Source organism: Tachyglossus aculeatus, chromosome 1 (assembly GCF_015852505.1).
Source record: "Tachyglossus aculeatus isolate mTacAcu1 chromosome 1, mTacAcu1.pri, whole genome shotgun sequence".
NCBI lineage: Eukaryota > Metazoa > Chordata > Mammalia > Monotremata > Tachyglossidae > Tachyglossus > Tachyglossus aculeatus.
Window position 1 is genome coordinate 133,323,260 of NC_052066.1, and position 17,419 is coordinate 133,340,678.

A 17,419-nucleotide genomic window follows, 5' to 3' on the forward strand; every position below is an offset into this window, starting at 1 on the left:
AAATAGAATAGTAAAGATGTACAAGTAAAATAAAAATAGTAAATCTGTACAAATACATACAAGTGCTGTGGGGAGGGAAAGGAGGTAGGGCGGGAGGAAGGGGAGGAGGAGAGGGAAAAGGTGGCTCAGTCTGGGAAGGCCCCTGGAGGAGGTGAGCTCTCAATAGGTCTTTGAAGGGAGGAAGAGAGCTAGTTTGGCAGATGTGTGGAGGAAGGGCATTCCAGGCCAGGGGAAGGACGTGGGCTGGTGGTCGACAGCGGGATAGGCGAGAACGAGGCACAGGAGGTTAGCGGCAGAGGAGCAGAGGGTGCGGGCTAGGCTGTTGCAGGAGAGAAGGGAGGTGAGGAAGGAGGGGGCAAGGCGATGGAGAGCCGTGAAGCTGAGAGTAAGGAGTTTTTGCTTGATTTGTAGGTTGATAGGTAACCACTGGAGATTTTTGAGGAGGGGAGTGACATGCCCAGAGAGTTTTTGTACAAAGATAATCCGGGCAGCAGAGTGAAGTGTAGATTGAAGTGGGGAGAGACAGGAGGATGAGAGATCAGAGAGGAGACTGATGCAGTAATCCAGTCGGGAAAGGATGAGAGATTGAACCAGCTAGGTAGCGATTTGGAAGGAGAGGAAAGGGCGGATCTTGGTGATGTTGTGGAGGTGAGATCAGCAGGTTTTGGTGATGGATTGGATGTGTTGGGTGAATGAGAGAGTGGAGTTGAGGATGACACCAAGTTTGCGGGCTTGTGAGATGGGAAGGATGGTAGTGCCATCAACAGTGACGGGAAAGTCAGGGAGAGGACAGGGTTTGGGAGGGAAGATAAGGAGTTCAGTCTGGGACATATTGAGTTTTTGATGGTGGGCAGACAGCCAGATGGAGATGTCTTGAAGGCAGGAGGAGATGGCCGTGGACGTGAGCCCACTGTTGGGTAGGGACCGTCTCTATATGTTGCCAGCTTGTACTTCCCAAGCACTTAGTACAGTGCTCTGCTCACAGTAAGTGCTCAATAACGATTGAATGAATGAATGAATATGAGCCTTATATACTTATGTTCTTACGTACATATCTGTAATTTATGTTAGGCATTAAACTCATGGTCAGGGAATGTGTCTGTCTATTGTACTTTTCCCAGCGCTTAGTACAATGCTCTGCACACAGTAAAGTGATCAATAAATAAGATTGACTGACTATGTATATATCAGCTTTCGTCTACTGTCCCCAGGTTGTATTTTTTTACCCTTTCTAAGATAACCTAGCAATAGTAATAATAATAATTATGGTATTCCTCCATAATTATCTCCAGTGGCTACCAATCAATCTGCGCATCAGGCAGAAACTCCTCACCCTGGGCTTCAAGGCTCTCCATCACCTCGCCCCCTCCTACCTCACCTCCCTTCTCTCCTTCTACAGCCCAGTCCGCACCCTCCGCTCGTCCACTGCTGATCTCCTCACCGTACCTCGCTCTCGCCTGTCCCGCCATCGATCCCCGGCCCACGTCATCCCCCGGGCCTGGAATGCCCTCCCTCTGCCCATCCGCCAAGCTAGCTCTCTTCCTCCCTTCAAGGCCCTACTGAGAGCTCACCTCCTCCAGGAGGCCTTCCCAGACTGAGCCCCTTCCTTCCTCTCCCCCTCGTCCCCCTCTCCATCCCCCCATCTTACCTCCCTCCCTTCCCCACAGCACCTGTATATATGTATATATGTTTGTACATATTTTTTTTACTCTATTTATTTATTTAATTTATTTCTACATATCTATTCTATTTTATTTTGTTAGTATGTTTGGTTTTGTTCTCTGTCTCCCCCTTTTAGACTGTGAGCCCACTGTTGGGTAGGGACTGTCTCTATATGTTGCCAATTTGTACTTCCCAAGCGCTTAGTACAGTGCTCTGCACATAGTAAGCGCTCAATAAATATGATTGATGATGATGATGATATTCGCTAAGTTCTTACTATGTGTCAGGCACTGGGGTAGATACAAGGTAATCAGGTTGTCCTATGTGGGGCTCACAGTCTTAATCCCCATTTTACAGATGGAGTAACTGAGGTACAGATAAATTAAGTGTCTTGTTCAAGGACACACAGAAGACAAGTCGTGGAACCGGGATTAGAACCCACATCCTATGACTCCCAAGTCCGTGCTCTTGACCCTTGTGATCCCAAATCCTAGCTCATGCTATTCCTCCGCTTTGGAACACTCTCCATACTCTGTCATCTGAATCACAATCCTCTCCTCCTACAAAGGCTTCTTAAAAAAAAATTCTGCCACCTCCAGGAAGTCTTCCATGATTTTGAAGTAACTCTAATTGTTGGATTTTCTGACTTTTACTCTAGAAGAAAAACTTCTACCATTTTCAGTAATTTCCTATTGTGTTAAAGCGAGGGCATACATGAGTCTATATGTTTGTTACATAATTATACTCTAACTGCATTTTAGTTGGGCAGTCTAATTTTAAATACATCTTTACTCGGATATTTCAACATTTCTTGAATTTTATGTTTTCAGATAAAAGCAGGATCAGAGACTTCAGAAATGAAGCACATGGCTTATAAGATAAAGTTTCTTCAGGCACTTTTGGTTCTGTTGCTTCATAATTACACATCAACTGGAGATGGCGAAATAAGATCAAGTAAGATATTTTATTAATTATGCACTTAATATTGCTAGACTTTGTCAGATTTAAAAACTTAGACCTGAATGAGAGCATGCTGAGGAGTGGATTATGTAACTCCATGAATATACAACTGAAGTTTTAATGTGTCCTCAAAAAGCATTGCTTTTTTAAAAAATACCTAATACAAAGCACTCTAAGCTTTCGTCGAATGTGTACATTTTTTAAAAATTTGAGCCATAAAGTGAAGTTCTAAATATTTTCTTTTCTTTTTCTAGGCTGCAGAACTGCTCCAACAGATTTGGTTTTCATCCTAGATGGGTCATACAGTGTTGGACCAGAAAACTTTGAAATAGTAAAAAAATGGCTTGTCAATATAACAAAGAATTTTGATATAGGACCAAAGTTTATTCAGGTTGGGGTGGTTCAGTACAGTGATTACCCTGTACTTGAAATCCCACTAGGAAGTCATGATTCTCTAGAAAATTTAATACAAGCAATGGAATCCATCCAGTATTTAGGTGGAAACACCAGAACAGGGAAAGCTATTCAGTTTGCTCTTGACCACCTTTTTGCAAAATCACAGAGATTTCTAACTAAAATAGCAGTTGTTCTTACCGATGGCAAATCCCAGGATGAAGTCAAAGATGCAGCAGAAGCAGCACGAGACAGTACAATAACTATGTTTGCCATTGGTGTTGGCTCAGAAACTGAAGATGCCGAACTCAGAGCAATCGCCAACAAGCCCTCATATACTTATGTATTTTATGTTGAAGATTATATTGCAATATCCAAAATAAGAGAAGTGATAAAACAGAAACTCTGTGAAGGTAAATTTTAGTAATGTGTTTGTTGGGAAAATTAAGTTGAACTTTATACATCATTAGCATTTTGATAATTTTGCTTTTCTTTCAGAAGGTATTAAGTTGGAATTATTTATATCCTGCTTTCTTATAACATGGTCACTGCATTCTTGCAAAGCCCCTAATTCAGGAAAACTTGTGCTATGTTACTTCAGTGTAGGATGCATCACAAATGGTTTCTTCCACAATTCATATTTTTGTTTGAAAGTTACCTAATTCCCAAATGTGACTTTAGCCAAAATGTTTCAAGAAAACACGCATTTTGGCAGAGCCAAGTGTATTTTCAGTCTGTGATCTTTACTATAGTAATGTAACCTCCTGCTCCACCTCACCCACTCACCAACTTGGACACACATTCCATCTGATCATTTCTAGCCACTGAACAATCTCCACTCTCACCAACTCCGAAATCCCTATGTCTGAAACCTTCTCACCTGCTTTCTCTCCCACACATCTCCTCCCCACAAATCTGTGCTGTTTCCCTGCAGAGACCTCTAATATTTTGACTCCATCCAATTTTCTTAACACCACCCTCTCTACTGAACTCACTCCCCTCTTCCTTCGTTGATCTCATACCACTAACTCACAGCCCTGGATCACCTGCACAGTCTGCCTCCTTTGCTATTGTGCATGAGCCACTGAGCATTGCTGGCCACTGAGCACTGCTGGCAGAAATCTAGATATCAGGCTGACTTTGTCTACTTCAAATTATCCTTGTGTGCTTTGATTCTGCCCTCTCCTTTGACTGGCAAAATTATTTCTCCATCCTTATTGACACCCATTCCCGTCACCCTTGCCAGTTGTTCCAGACATTTTACTCCCTCCTCAAGCTTCCTATTCCCCCTGCCTCCCCCATCCCTTGCCCCTAATGACCTGGCCACCTACTTTATTGAGAAAACTGACCCTATCTGGAGTGACCTCCCTGAAGTCTCCCCTGACCCTTTCGAGTCTCTCCCTCATCCCGTCCCTTCTTAAACTCTCCTGTCTTTCCCAGCAATATACCTAGAGGAAATCTCCTGTGCTCTCCTAAAACCCAAGCCCTCCACCTGCACACCTGACCCCATCTCTTCCCATCTTATCAGAACATTTTCCTCCTCCCTTCCTCCCTCCTTAACTGCCATCTTCAATTGTTTGCTTTCCAAAGGTTTCTTCTCCACTGCTTTCAACATACCCATGTCTCTCCTATCCTAAAAAGCACCCCTCCCTTGACCCCACGGCTCCCTCCATCTCCCTCCAACCTTCCTCTCCAAACTCCATGAGCAAGTTATCTACACCCACTGCCTCAAGTTCCTGTCCTCCAATTCTGTCCTTGACCCCCCTCCAATCTGGTTTCCATCCTCTTTACAGAAACCACCCTCTCAAAGGTCACCAATGATCTCCTTCTTGCCAAATCCGAAGACCTCAAATAATACTAATAGTTATGGTATTTGTTAATGCTTACTATGTGCCAGACACTGTTCTAACTGCTAGGGTAGATACGAGATAATTGGGTTCAACAGTCCCTGTACTGCATAGGGCTCACAGTCTTAATTCCCATTTTTCAGATGAGGGAAATGAGGCACAGAGAAGTTAGGTACTTGCCCAAGGTCACACAGCAGACAAGTGGCAGAGCTGGGATTAGAAGTCATAGGCCTTCTGACTCCCTAGCCTTTGCTCTGTCCACTAGAAGATGCTGCTTCATCCTAATCCTCAATGCCATCCTAATCCTCAATGCCATCCTAATCCTCAACACCTTAGCTGCCTTTAACACTATTAACCACTCTCTTCTAGGGGAAACGTTATCCAACCTTGTCTTCACTGACACTAATGTCCTGGTTCTCCTCCTATTTCTCTGGCTGCTCATTCTCAGACTCTTTCACAGGCTCTTCCTCTGCCTTTTACCCCCTAACTGTGGGGTCCCTCAAGGTTCAGTTCTGGGTCCCCTTCTATTCTCCATCTACACCCACTCCCTTGGAGAACTCATTCACTCACATGGCTTCAACTACCAGCTTTATGCAGATGAGAGGCAAATCTACATCTCCAGCCATGATCTTTCTCCCTCTCTGCGGTGTGCATTTCCTCCTGCTTTCAAGGCATCTTTACTTGGATGTCCTCCCATCACCTCCAACTTAATATGTTTAAAGCTGAACTTCTTACCTACCCACACAAACCCTGTCCTCCCTGTAACTTATGCAACATTTTAGACGGCCCCACCATCCTTCCTGTCTTACAAACCTGTAACGTTGGAGTTATCCTCTACTTCTCGCCCTCTCACACGCATGCTCTCTCTCTCTCTCTCTCTCTCTCTCTCTCTCTCTCTCTCTCTCTCTCTCTCTCTCTCTCTCTCTCTTTCTTTTGCTCGCTCTTGCTCTTGCTTGCTCTCTCTCTCTCATGCTCTCTCTTGCTCGCTCTCTCACTCTCGAGCTCTCTCTTGCTCTCTCTCTCGCTCTACCCATATATTCAATCCATCACTAAATCCTGTCTTCCATCTTCACAACATCACTAGGATCCACCCTTTCCTCTCCATAATAATGATAATGATGGTATTTGTTGAGTGCTTAGTATGTGCCAAGCACTGTTCTAAGGGCTGGGGTACAAGGTAACCAGGCTGACCCACAAGGACTTACAGTCTTCATCCCCATTTTACAGATGAGGTAACTGAGGCACAGAGAAATTATGACTTTCCCAAAGTCACCCAGTTGACAAGTGGCAGAGCCAGGCACTCATCCTACCCTGCCTGGATTACAGTATCAACCTTCTTGCTGACCTCCCTGTCTCTCCCCATTCCAGTCCATAGTTCACCCTGCTGCCTAGATCATTTTTCTACCAAAATGTTCAGGCCATGTTTCCCCACTCCTCAAGAAACTCCAGTTATTGAGAAGTATCTTGGTATAGTTTTTAGAGCACGGGCCTGGGAGTCAGAGGTGATGGGTTCTAAACCGGCTCCACCACTTCAGTCATTCATTCATTCAATCAATCATATTTATTGAGCGCGTACTGTGTGCAGAGCACCGTACTAAGTGCTTGGGAAGTACAACTTGGCGACATATAGTGACGGTGCCTACCCAACAACGGGTTCACAGTCTAGAAGGGGGAGACAGACAACACTTGTCTGTTGTGTGACCTTGGGCAAGTCACTTCACGTCTCTGTGCCCTTGTTACCTCATCTGTAAAATGGGGATTGGGAATGTGAGCACCATGTGGGACAGGGACTGGGTCCAACCCGATTTGCATGTATCCACTCCAGCACTTAGTACAGTGCCTGGCATATTGTAAGCACAAAAATGCCACAGTTATTATTATTATTACATCTCCACATCAAACAAAAACACCCCAACATTGGCTTTAACACACAATTACCTCATCCCCTCCTACCTCATCTCGCTACTCTCCTACTACCACCCTGCCTGCACACTTAGTTCCTCTAATGCTAACCTTCTCCCTGGTGCTTCAGTCTCATCTATTGTGCCACTGACCTCTCACCCACATCCTACCTCTGCCCTGGAATGCCCTCCCTCCTCGTATCTGACTACTGTACTACTCTCTCCCCATTCAAAGCCTGACTGAAGGCGAATCTCCTCCAAGAGGCCTTCCTTGACTAAGCTCTCCTTTCCTCTTTTCCCACTCTCTTCTGCATCACCCTGACTTACTCCCTTTCTTAATCCCCCTTTCCAATTGCACAACACTTATGCATGTATCTGTAATCCATTCATTCATTCAATCGTATTTATTGAGCGCTTACTGTGTGCAGAGCACTGTACTACGCACTTGGGAAGTACACGTATTTATATTAGTGTCTGTCCCCCCCTTTCTAGACCGTACACTCACTGTGGTCAGGAAATGTGTCTGTACCTTTCCAAAAGCTTAGTATAGTACTCTGCACAAAATAAGTGTTCAATAAATGCAATTGAATGAATGAATGAATGAATAATGTTTACTGCCTATATACTTGATCCATTAAGGACTTTGATACCCATGCCTCCCTCTGTGGACTAAGCTCCTTGTGGGCAGGAATTGGGTCTACCAACTCTATTGCATTGGTCTTTTCTAACCACTTAGTACAGTGTTTTTTAAATAGTAAGGAGTCAAATGCCATTAATTGATTTTAGCTGTGATCAATTATATTTAGAAACCAATGACTTCCGAAAATCTAAAACCTCCATTTAGGAATCAAGGGATTTTTTTGAGCACTTAATCTGTGCAGAGGACTGTACTAAGCATCCGGGAGCATACAATACAATAGAGTTGGTAAGCAAAATCCGTGCCTAAAAAGACCTTACAGTTTAGAGGATTCTGTTTAATATATTATGTATAATTCAAGTCCCTATCAAAAGAGTATAAGTCTACAAATTCCAAAAACTATCAAGACAGTTGTTTTATAGGTTCTCTAAAGGCTTTGGCCAGAAAACAGCTCTGTTAATGCTTCACATATTGTTATTTTTACATAATGCTATTAGAAATCTTTGGAGAGAGGAATAAGAAAACAATTGGTCATTATTTTTTATCCTTAACTCCCTAGTGTTTTGAGATTCCATATTCTAATACTCTGCTGCCCCTCCTAAAGAGGGAAGAGGAATTTGTTTATAATGAGTAGTGTTTTGTTCAACTTTGAGAAGAAGCCCAAGAGGAATATATACATTCTTGTAAAAATTCCAGTACTTTTCTGCCAAGCTATCTGTTTATTTTTTTTTAAAGCCTCTTAGTGTTTGTTTAGAAGAAATAGCCAAATGGAACATTTTGAAAACATTGTTTTTTAAATATTTAAACAAAAGGACAGATTTTTCTTTTTAAATTTAGCTGAGACAATTTCCAGGACTATGTATTTGTCATTCTAGAACTATAAGTATGTTTATGTTGCTCATCATAATTCTGAAGTGATATTGCAAGTCTCCTCTTTATTGTGATAGTTTCATATATCTCTTATCTTCAATGCTATTTATTGAGTAGTTAGTTAATGTGTTTGGTACCTACTTAGAATTGGCTTGATGGTTGTGTTTTGGTTTGCCATTATGATAGGCTCTCTCTGATACTCTTCCTTCTTTCTCCCCCAAGAAAGAGAGCCTATCTTACTCTGACTAGGAGAAGAGTGGTGACAATGGTCTATTGGTTCCATAGTCTGCTCTTAAATTAAGGGAAAATTTTCCCTTAGTGTGGGGGGATTGCTACACCACCCTCCTCTTTCTGGACTCCTCCCATTTGTAACCTCTGACAGGATCAATTTTATCAGCAGCATGGGTTTTTATGTGAGGAAGTGGGCTCTAGAAAATAGGAGAATTGAAAACCCAGGCAATTTGAGACTGGGAGGAAAAAAATATATAACATCTAGAAATCTTTGATTCTCCTTCAGCATTGCTTCTGTTTGTCCCATCCAAGGATACTTGGCTTCAAGCCCATTTGTGTAGGCAAAGAGATAGTTAAAATTTGGCTTTAATTATGATTTTATTGGCACTGAGAAGTGAGTTATTTTGTATTAGCTGTGTGATGTCTGAGTGTGTCTCAGGAAGTAGTTGCTTTAAAGAAGACTATTTTTGGCTTGCTTCTGGTGTCTGGGTAGTCAGTGTGTCTGCCCTTGTTAAACTCATTTTCCACTTAAACCATTTTTTATTCTTATGTTAAGTGGAAGAGATCAATGACGTCCTATGCTCCTATGCTTAGGATAAATTTCAACTATTTTAATTTATTATTCCTCAGAGTCTTGTATAGAAAAAAAACAAAAAAAACCATTATTCTTATGCGTTATGATTTGTTTGAAACAATACTCATGAGAGCATATTTCATGATGAATAATGAGATCTAGACACAGATGGAGAGTCTTATCGGGCAGGTGTTTGTCTTTACAGGGCAGGAATGAAGAAGAGAAGAAAAATACAAGTGGCAGAGCCAGGATTAGAACCCATGACCTTCTGATTCCCGGGCCCGTGCTCTATCTACTACACCATGTTGCTCCTCTAGGATGTTCAGGTGGAGGGGGTGGATTTTGTGAGAAGGCAGGAGAAGATCTCTTTTTGAGATACTGCTGGGAAAGATGGGAGAGTTGAAGAAGGGGCAGGAGGAGGCAGGAACTGGATAGGAGCAGGGAAGATTTTAGGGAAATCACACCTGATGGTTTCAATTTTCTTAAAGGAGGTGGCCAAGTCACTAGAGGCAAGAGATGGGGAAACTGTAGGGACAGGGATTTTGAAGAGGCCGTTAAAATCTGAAACCACTGGCAAGGGCAATGGGCATGGGTGTCATCGCACCCCAGCCTCTGCTGGCTTCTTTGGCCAAAATCAGCCCACCAGAAACTTTCTGTCTTCAACTAGTAACAAACTACTCTCATTCACCTTCCAGTGGCCAGACATCCTTTATTCTTTCGTGCTCTTCGCTTGCAGCAACTATAACAGCTTTGTCTGCATCCCATCTCTGAGAGTCAGTCTTTGGCCCTCCTCAGTGTGTACAATTTCTTGCAAATTCATCAACAGTACCTGCCTTCTGTCAAAAGTACTTGTTGTAAGTACTTTTGAAGCATTATGGCATAATGGAGAGAGCACAGGCCTGGGAGTCAGAAGGTCATCCCAGCTCTGCCACTTGTATGCTCTGTGGCCTGGGGCAAGTCACTTTACTTCTCTGGGCCTCAGTTACCTCATCTGTAAAATGGGGATTGAGATGATAAGCCCCATGTGGGACAGAGACTATGTCCAACCCAATTTGCTTGTATCCACTCCAGTGTTTAGTATAGTGCCTGGCACATAGTAAGTACTTAATGCCATTATTGTACACTCTTCCTTGATTGCCACATCAGGGACTTATATTCTTTAAGCTGCATGATCACTGCTTTTAAAGTCTCAACCAATCTCATTCTTATTGTACAGGCTTCCATGTGAGCAATAAGCTGTTTCAGTTGATCAGCACCTTTCCCCTTGTTTGGGATGCCCTTGCTCAGGCCAATATCAATCGTGTTTTCTCTTGTCATATGAGAATTGCTCTCTGTGCTTCTAAAGTAATCTGGGGATAAACTATTCTGACTAACCAAACCCAAAATTAAATCTCAGAAAGGTTTGTTATCCAATTAAGAAGAAAAAAAATCTGCAATTGGAAAAACTCTGAAATACAACATCAGAAAATTAACTTCTTTCAAAAAGCAGCAGCAAGGCCTAGGGGGTAGAGCAAGGACCAGAGAGTCAGAGGGTCCTTTCTGATCCCAGCTCTGCCACTCATCAGGTCACAACTGTGTGACCTTGGCTAAATCATTTAACTTCTATGTGCCTCAATTACCACATCTTTAAAGTGGGATTAAGATTGTCAGCCCCATGTTGGACAAGGCCTATGTCCATCTGGATTAACTTTTTCTATCCCAGTGCTTAGTACAGTGTCTGGCACAAAGTTGGTGCTTAATTAGCCCAAATCAAACATATACATAGGTCTTTAAATTTTCTATCCTTTTTGGGAATCTGTATCTTAAAGCTCTGAATTAACCTTTTCTTCAAGAGATGGAGTAAGCTTTCTCTCCTTGTCTCATAGTCACCAAACCACTTTCCCCATCTTTCTCTTAGCTCTGCTAAAAAAATGCCTTCTCTTATTTCACAGTCTCAACGTTGTCAACATTCCTATGCAGTTAGATGTATTTAGCTTTTTATTTCTTTATCTTGTTATTTCTGTTTTTTTCTTCTGTATCAATTGTTCATTTGATTAATCTCTGCTTGTCTTCTGTATTTGAAATTGCTGGAGGACAGGAACATTATCTTTTTCTATTTGTTCCTCAGTTGTCTAAGATGCTACACTATAAGGTCTGAGTGTATGATAAGTACTTTCGATAGATGACATACATTTGATGCATTTACAATGTTAGCATGCATACACATGTGAATTGCTTGGTATGCCTTGTGTTGATAGAAGTAAATGTTTGTCCATTTTCCTTTTGCAAATTGATATACATTCTAAGACGGAAAATGGTGTATGTAGATTTTGATGGTTCCATAACTAGCATAAGCAGATATATTACTTTGGCTTCAATGTCCAAATTTTTAACTTTAAGATTTCAATTTCAAAATAAATGCAGTAATACTGTATTTTGTTAAGATCAGTGTTGGTGCTGACATTGACCTTCTGATTCCAAAGTTTTTTTCTTAACCTTTAACGTTTCATCCTTCCAGAATAAGATGTTATAAGATATGACATCAAAAAATTTAATGTTTAGGCAGTTATTCTGCAACACAGAGGGTTGTGGTTCTGAAGAATCTTACAGTCATAGAAATACATGCTGTAGTACAATGTAAATGTTCTAGTGCTCCAGTATTTCCCTTATCCCTAACCTATTTCAGTATCTGGCTCCTCCAGTGGACTGTAAGCTCCTTGTGGGCAGGGATCACATCTACCAACTCTGTATTGTACTTTCCCAAGCACATTGTAACATGCTCTGCATGCAATAAGATCTCTCTAATATCATTGATAATCAATGATAATCAACTGATTGATAATTGATATTGATACTAGATAATTGACAGTTGATTGATAATCAATTGATAATCAGAGAAGCAGTGTGGCTAGTGGAAAGAGCACGGGCTTTTGAGTCAGAGGTCATGGCTTCAAATCCTGGCTCTGCCGCTTGTCAGCTATATGATTTTGGGCAAGTCATTTAACTTCACTTTGCCTCAGTTACCTCATCAGTAAAATGGGGATTAAGACTGTGAGCCCCCCTTGGGACAACCTGATCACCTTGTAACCTCCCCAGTGCTTAGAACAGTGCTTTGCACATAGTAAGGGCTTAATAAATGCCATTATCATAATAATCACCTACTGATCCTGTGAGCTTGCAAAAAACCATATCTGACACTATATCATACTTTTCACAGAACAGCCCCTAATTCTTCAAATGTTATATAGCCCAAATATATAATTAAAGCATATGTTATAGAAAAATTAACAGTAGGATAGATGTGCTTTTTGTGAAGGCATACTTTTTTTGAAATTAGATCTTCTCTTTTTAATTATAGCTACTTTACTCAGAAATTAAGCCTAAGTTCTGTGAAATAGTAAATGACCATTCTGTTTATTAGATATCATGATTCTGATTTGATTGTCTTATCTGTGTGTGCAAATTTCATTTAAGGCTAGTTTCGACCTGTTTCTAGATCTCTTTGCTTAGGCAAATATCCCATTGATTAATGCTGGAAGGAATGTTATGCAATTCTCTGCTTACTATTGTAGATGACTGCCAGCTACATGTCTGGCAAAAATGCTTGCTAGATGAGACAGTTGGATTAAAATCAACATGGGTCTAAATGTAGCGAGCAAATTGCCAGTGTTCAGTGAGATCATGTTTTTGGCTGTTGAAGTCCTGAAAGACCGTTGAAATGGGGCCTCTCTAGTTAATTACTTTCTAAAAATCCTATGGCAAAAATTTGATTTCTACAGCTTAATTCCTTAATTTCACTCTCTAGCACCTGCTGAATGCAAAATAATTGTATTAGGCTTTTTGATCAAAGGATAAAACACTTCATTCATCCTTTTAAACTTTAAGTAAGATTGGGCTATGATATATTGAATTCTTCCTACCTTGAAAGACCTAAAATTACATAGCTCTGAACATACTGCCACAGCACTGCCGAAGAGAACAAATGGCTCTATTTTCAACAGTGATAAGGAGGAAATGCTTTAATTTTCCAAAAATGCTTTCTAGACTGTGAGCCCACTGTTCGGTAGGGACTGTTTCTATGTGTTGCCAGCTTGTACTTCCCAAGTGCTTAGTACAGTGTTCTGCACACAGTAAGCGCTCAATAAATACGATTGATTGATTATTGAGGGTGAAGCCCTAGGCGATAAAAGGACTAGTCAAATGATGAAGCAAGGCCTTAGTTCTGACATTCTAGAGTTAATACCTCAGACAAAACCATGAAGAGTACAAAGCACTTGGATCTGATAGCTTTCCTTCAGAAATCTATAAGCAGAGAGGGAATTTGTTGCATATCTGCCTGGACTAACTAACGTGATGCTACAGTTATCTTCATGAAGAAAGCCGAGAGAGCTGATTGAAGAAACTACCATGGTAGCTCACTGCTCTCCATTTTATTGCTGTATCCCAACTACACAGGTTGCTGAAGAATAGTGTTAATCAGGCACCCCTTTGGATTTGCCATGAACTTCAAATCAAGGCAGACAAAGGAAAGCATGGAAAGATATACTTAGACCATGATTTGTAGACCTTCCAACTATCATTCGACTCGGTCAGCAGATCAGGGGTCTGGCAACAAATAAGCTTATTTGTCTGAGTGAAAGATTCCATGAAGAAACAGTGTCTTTTTGTATCACGATCCTGCTATTTGGCAAATGCCTTAAAGATTGGCAACCATGAGGCTGGCACAGAGGTCTGATTCAACACTTCCCCAAGTCAGGTTTCTTGTTTTAAAATGTGCAGAGTGAAAACTTGGCAATTCAACTGGGTTTGGGTGGGAAATTGGGGTTTCTGAAGCACAGAAAACTAGCTTCTGACTGTGGTGGGGGTGATGTGGCCATATTTGCTGGGAATTTCATGCTTCATAATTAAAATTGTCCTAGAATCCTTGAAGAAAACAGTATCAGGTTTTTATTAATGTATATAACGAAAGCGTCACAGTCCAGCTGGGTCAAGCTAGAGAACTAGCATAGTTAAGATTAAGATTCAAACCTTGCTCCTGACATGGCTGTAGTCTGAACAGCTGTAACTGTATGTTGTCTTATGAAGTTGTCGTCTTCGACCCATAGCAATGCTATTGACACATCTCTTCCAAGAATGCTCCATCTGCAATCATTCTGGTAGTGTATCCATAGACTTTTTAACAAGATGCAAACTTCTATATCCTCTCAGAGAGTTCACCAGTATTCTAAGTGAACTCCTCAACCAGGTGGCTAATTCAGTTGTAAAGGGGCCCCATCTGAATCTTCTCCCTTTACTTAAGAGCCAAGGAGGGTGATGTAGAAGGTTTGGTTCAGTGTATTTTGTATAGTTTGAAGAACAGCTTCCACCTTCCTTGTCATGGTATGACAATGTTTCAGTTCAACCATGGATGTCTTCCAACTTGACAGGCTGAGTGTCATCTTAGTGTCTTTGAGATAGTCGTCCAGGAACTACTGTAAACTGATGACTACTTTGTGAAAGGCACATACATTAGAAAAGATGCAAATAAGGAAGCAGCATGGCCTAGTGGAAAGAGCACATGCCTGGGAGTCAGAGGATATGGGTTCTAATCCTGGCTCTGCCAGTGGCTTGCTGTGTGATCCTGGGCAAGTCACTTAACTTCTCAGTGCCTCAGGTCTCCCTTCTACTTAGGCTGCAAGCCCCATGTGGGACAGGGACAGTGTCCATTCTAATTAACTTGTATTTACCCCATTTCTTGGAGTAGCCATTTTTCAGAGCGATCACAGTCCTTTGGACTGACGGTAGGCCTTTAGGAGAAGCAGAGGAAAATGCTAAACATGATCCAAGATCATCATCCAGAGCTTATTGCATTCACCAAGTTCTACTTCCTATTCAAAGATGCATGAAGAAAACAAGAATAAAAATGAATGAAAGTGGTCCCTGTGTCCTCTGGGAAATTGTGAGAATGTAGCTGCAGTAGGGTAACCCTGGCTGCCAAGGGAGAATGAATGTTCATTCATTCATTCAGTCATATTTATTGAGTGCTTACTGTGTGCAAAAGCACTGTACTAAGCGCTTGTGAGAGTACAATACAATCAGACACATTCCCTGTCCACATCGAGCTCACAGTCTAGAGGGGGAGACAGACATTAATATACATAAATAAACCACAGATATGTACATATGTGCTGTGGGTATAGGAGGGAGATTGAATAAAGAGAGCAAGTCAGGATGATGCAGAAGGAAGTGGAAGAGGGGAGGAGGGCTTAGGGAAGGCTTCTTGGAGGAGATATGCCTACAATAAGGCTTTGTGGGGCAAGGGAAATTATCTGATATGAGGAGGAAGGGCATTCCAGGCTAGAGTTAGGATGTGGGCAAGAGATTGGTGGTGAGACAGATAAGATCATGGTGCAGTTAGAAATTTAGCATTAGAGGAACAAGTGTGTGGACTGGGTTTTAGTAGGTGAGTAGCTAAGTGGGGTAGGAGGGGGACAAGGTGATTGACTGCTTTAAAGTCAATGGTGAAGCATTTTTCTTTGATGTTCCAAAGATAGGGTAATTCCATTCTAAAACCATGTTGCATAGCAGAACTTTAGGAGACCAAAAACAATGGAAATACTGGCCTGGCACCATAGTGTTTAGGAAAGCAATTGCCAAGGAAGTCTTGACGTGAATCTAGTGTAAATTAGTGGGTGTTTTAGCTGCATCTTCATGTACACTTCACATCTGAAAAGCTTATTGTATGTCTGTGTGTATACAAATGCACCTAAGTTCTTCATAAAGGGAATTCTCATGTCAGCAATATAAGTGTATCAGTGAAGCACCACAGGGTACTCCTTTGTTGCGGATTTGGGTTCAGCAAAAATAACCCTGACTGGACCATGCTGGGAAGAATCATTTCACCTGCAGTTCAAATCTTGGGAGCTCCAGTTAGGTGGAGGGATCATGTCTGAATTAATCTACATGTATTAACATCTAACACCTTAATAAACATTTTATTTTTGAATTAATAATACATTCCTATGACTAATGTGAACATGATCACAATGTATTCCCTTTTCCCCAATTTATTATTCAGGAAGATTTTCATTCATTCAATAATAGTAATGGCATTTATTAAGCACCTACTGAATGCACTTTGCTACAGTAAGCACTTGACATTAGTTATTGTCTAACCAGTAGTAATATAAAATGCTGGGGAATAACTCCTAAAATCTGCTCTCAACTTTAAGTACTGACTATGTGCAAATTCAGAGAATCTTTGTCTTTTCTGGGCAAGCAGTGTGACCTAGTGGAAAGAGCACAGGTGGGAGTCAGAGGACCTAAATTCTAAGTACTCTGCCACCTGCTTTCTGTGTGACCTTGCGCAAGTCACTTAACTACTCTGCACCTCAGTTTCCTCATCTGCAAAATGGGGATTCCTGTTCCTTTTTAGACTTGAGCTCCATATGGGACCCGATTATCTTGCACCTACCCCAGCACTTATTAAAATCCTTGATACACAATAAGCACTTAACAATTATCAGGATTGTTATCATTATTATGATTATTACTCATTTTACTGGAGAACCTGCAGCATAAATATACTTGAAAATTACCTCACATGGGTGATTAACATGAATACATTGTAAGTTCCATATACTTTTACGATCATCAAAGAGAAGAGATTGTAAAATATACTTGGCAGAAATGGTATCACTGAAATGTAGCTTATGCATTTTTTGTCTTTTTTCCAAAAAGTTAACATTTTTGAGGGCTTGGTTTCAAAAATCTTCATCATCCCCATACTTTCTTCCTGAAATTCATAAATATGATAGAATTGCATTTGGAAGTGTATTAAACTTTTACAAGTGGAATATCTAAATTTGTCACTGTCCTTTATTGCTTTGTAGAGTCTGTATGTCCAACAAGAATCCCAGTGGCAGCCCGTGATGAAAAGGGATTTGATATTCTTTTAGGATTAGGTGTGAGGAAAAAGGTTAAAAAACAAATCCAGGTTTCACCAACTAAGACAAAAGCTTATGAAGTAACATCGGAGTTTGATTTATCAGAATCTACAAGGTATGAAATGTGTGCATTTTGAATTTTCCCTTTCGTATTTAGGTGTCTGTATTTTGATATTTGTGAATCTAACATTATGTGTGGTTCTTTTTCTAGCAATGTTTTTCCTGAAGGTCTCCCTCCATCATATGTATTTGTCTCCACTCAGAGGTTTAAGGTCAAGAAAAGGTGGGATTTGTGGAGAATTTTAACTATTCATGGGAGACCACAGATAGCAGTTACCATAAATGGAGAAGATAAAACCTTATTGTTCACTACTACCAGCAAAATAAATGGAACACAGGTGGTCACCTTTAATGATCCAAGGGTTAAGGTAAAGACAATC

The 17,419-nt window shown here is 41.1% G+C and overlaps 1 protein-coding gene across 1 annotated transcript in view; it reads left to right on the plus strand.

Moving 5' to 3' along the window:
* COL21A1 (collagen type XXI alpha 1 chain) overlaps positions 1-17,419 on the plus strand; it is a 165,843-nt gene that overhangs the window by 55,274 nt on the left and 93,150 nt on the right. The window contains exons 2-5 of the mRNA XM_038742664.1: positions 2,493-2,616; positions 2,877-3,428; positions 16,926-17,094; positions 17,191-17,407. Of these exons, the coding sequence (XP_038598592.1) occupies positions 2,520-2,616; positions 2,877-3,428; positions 16,926-17,094; positions 17,191-17,407 (1,035 nt within the window). The 5' untranslated portion in view covers positions 2,493-2,519. The remainder of the gene's footprint in view (positions 1-2,492; positions 2,617-2,876; positions 3,429-16,925; positions 17,095-17,190; positions 17,408-17,419) is intronic.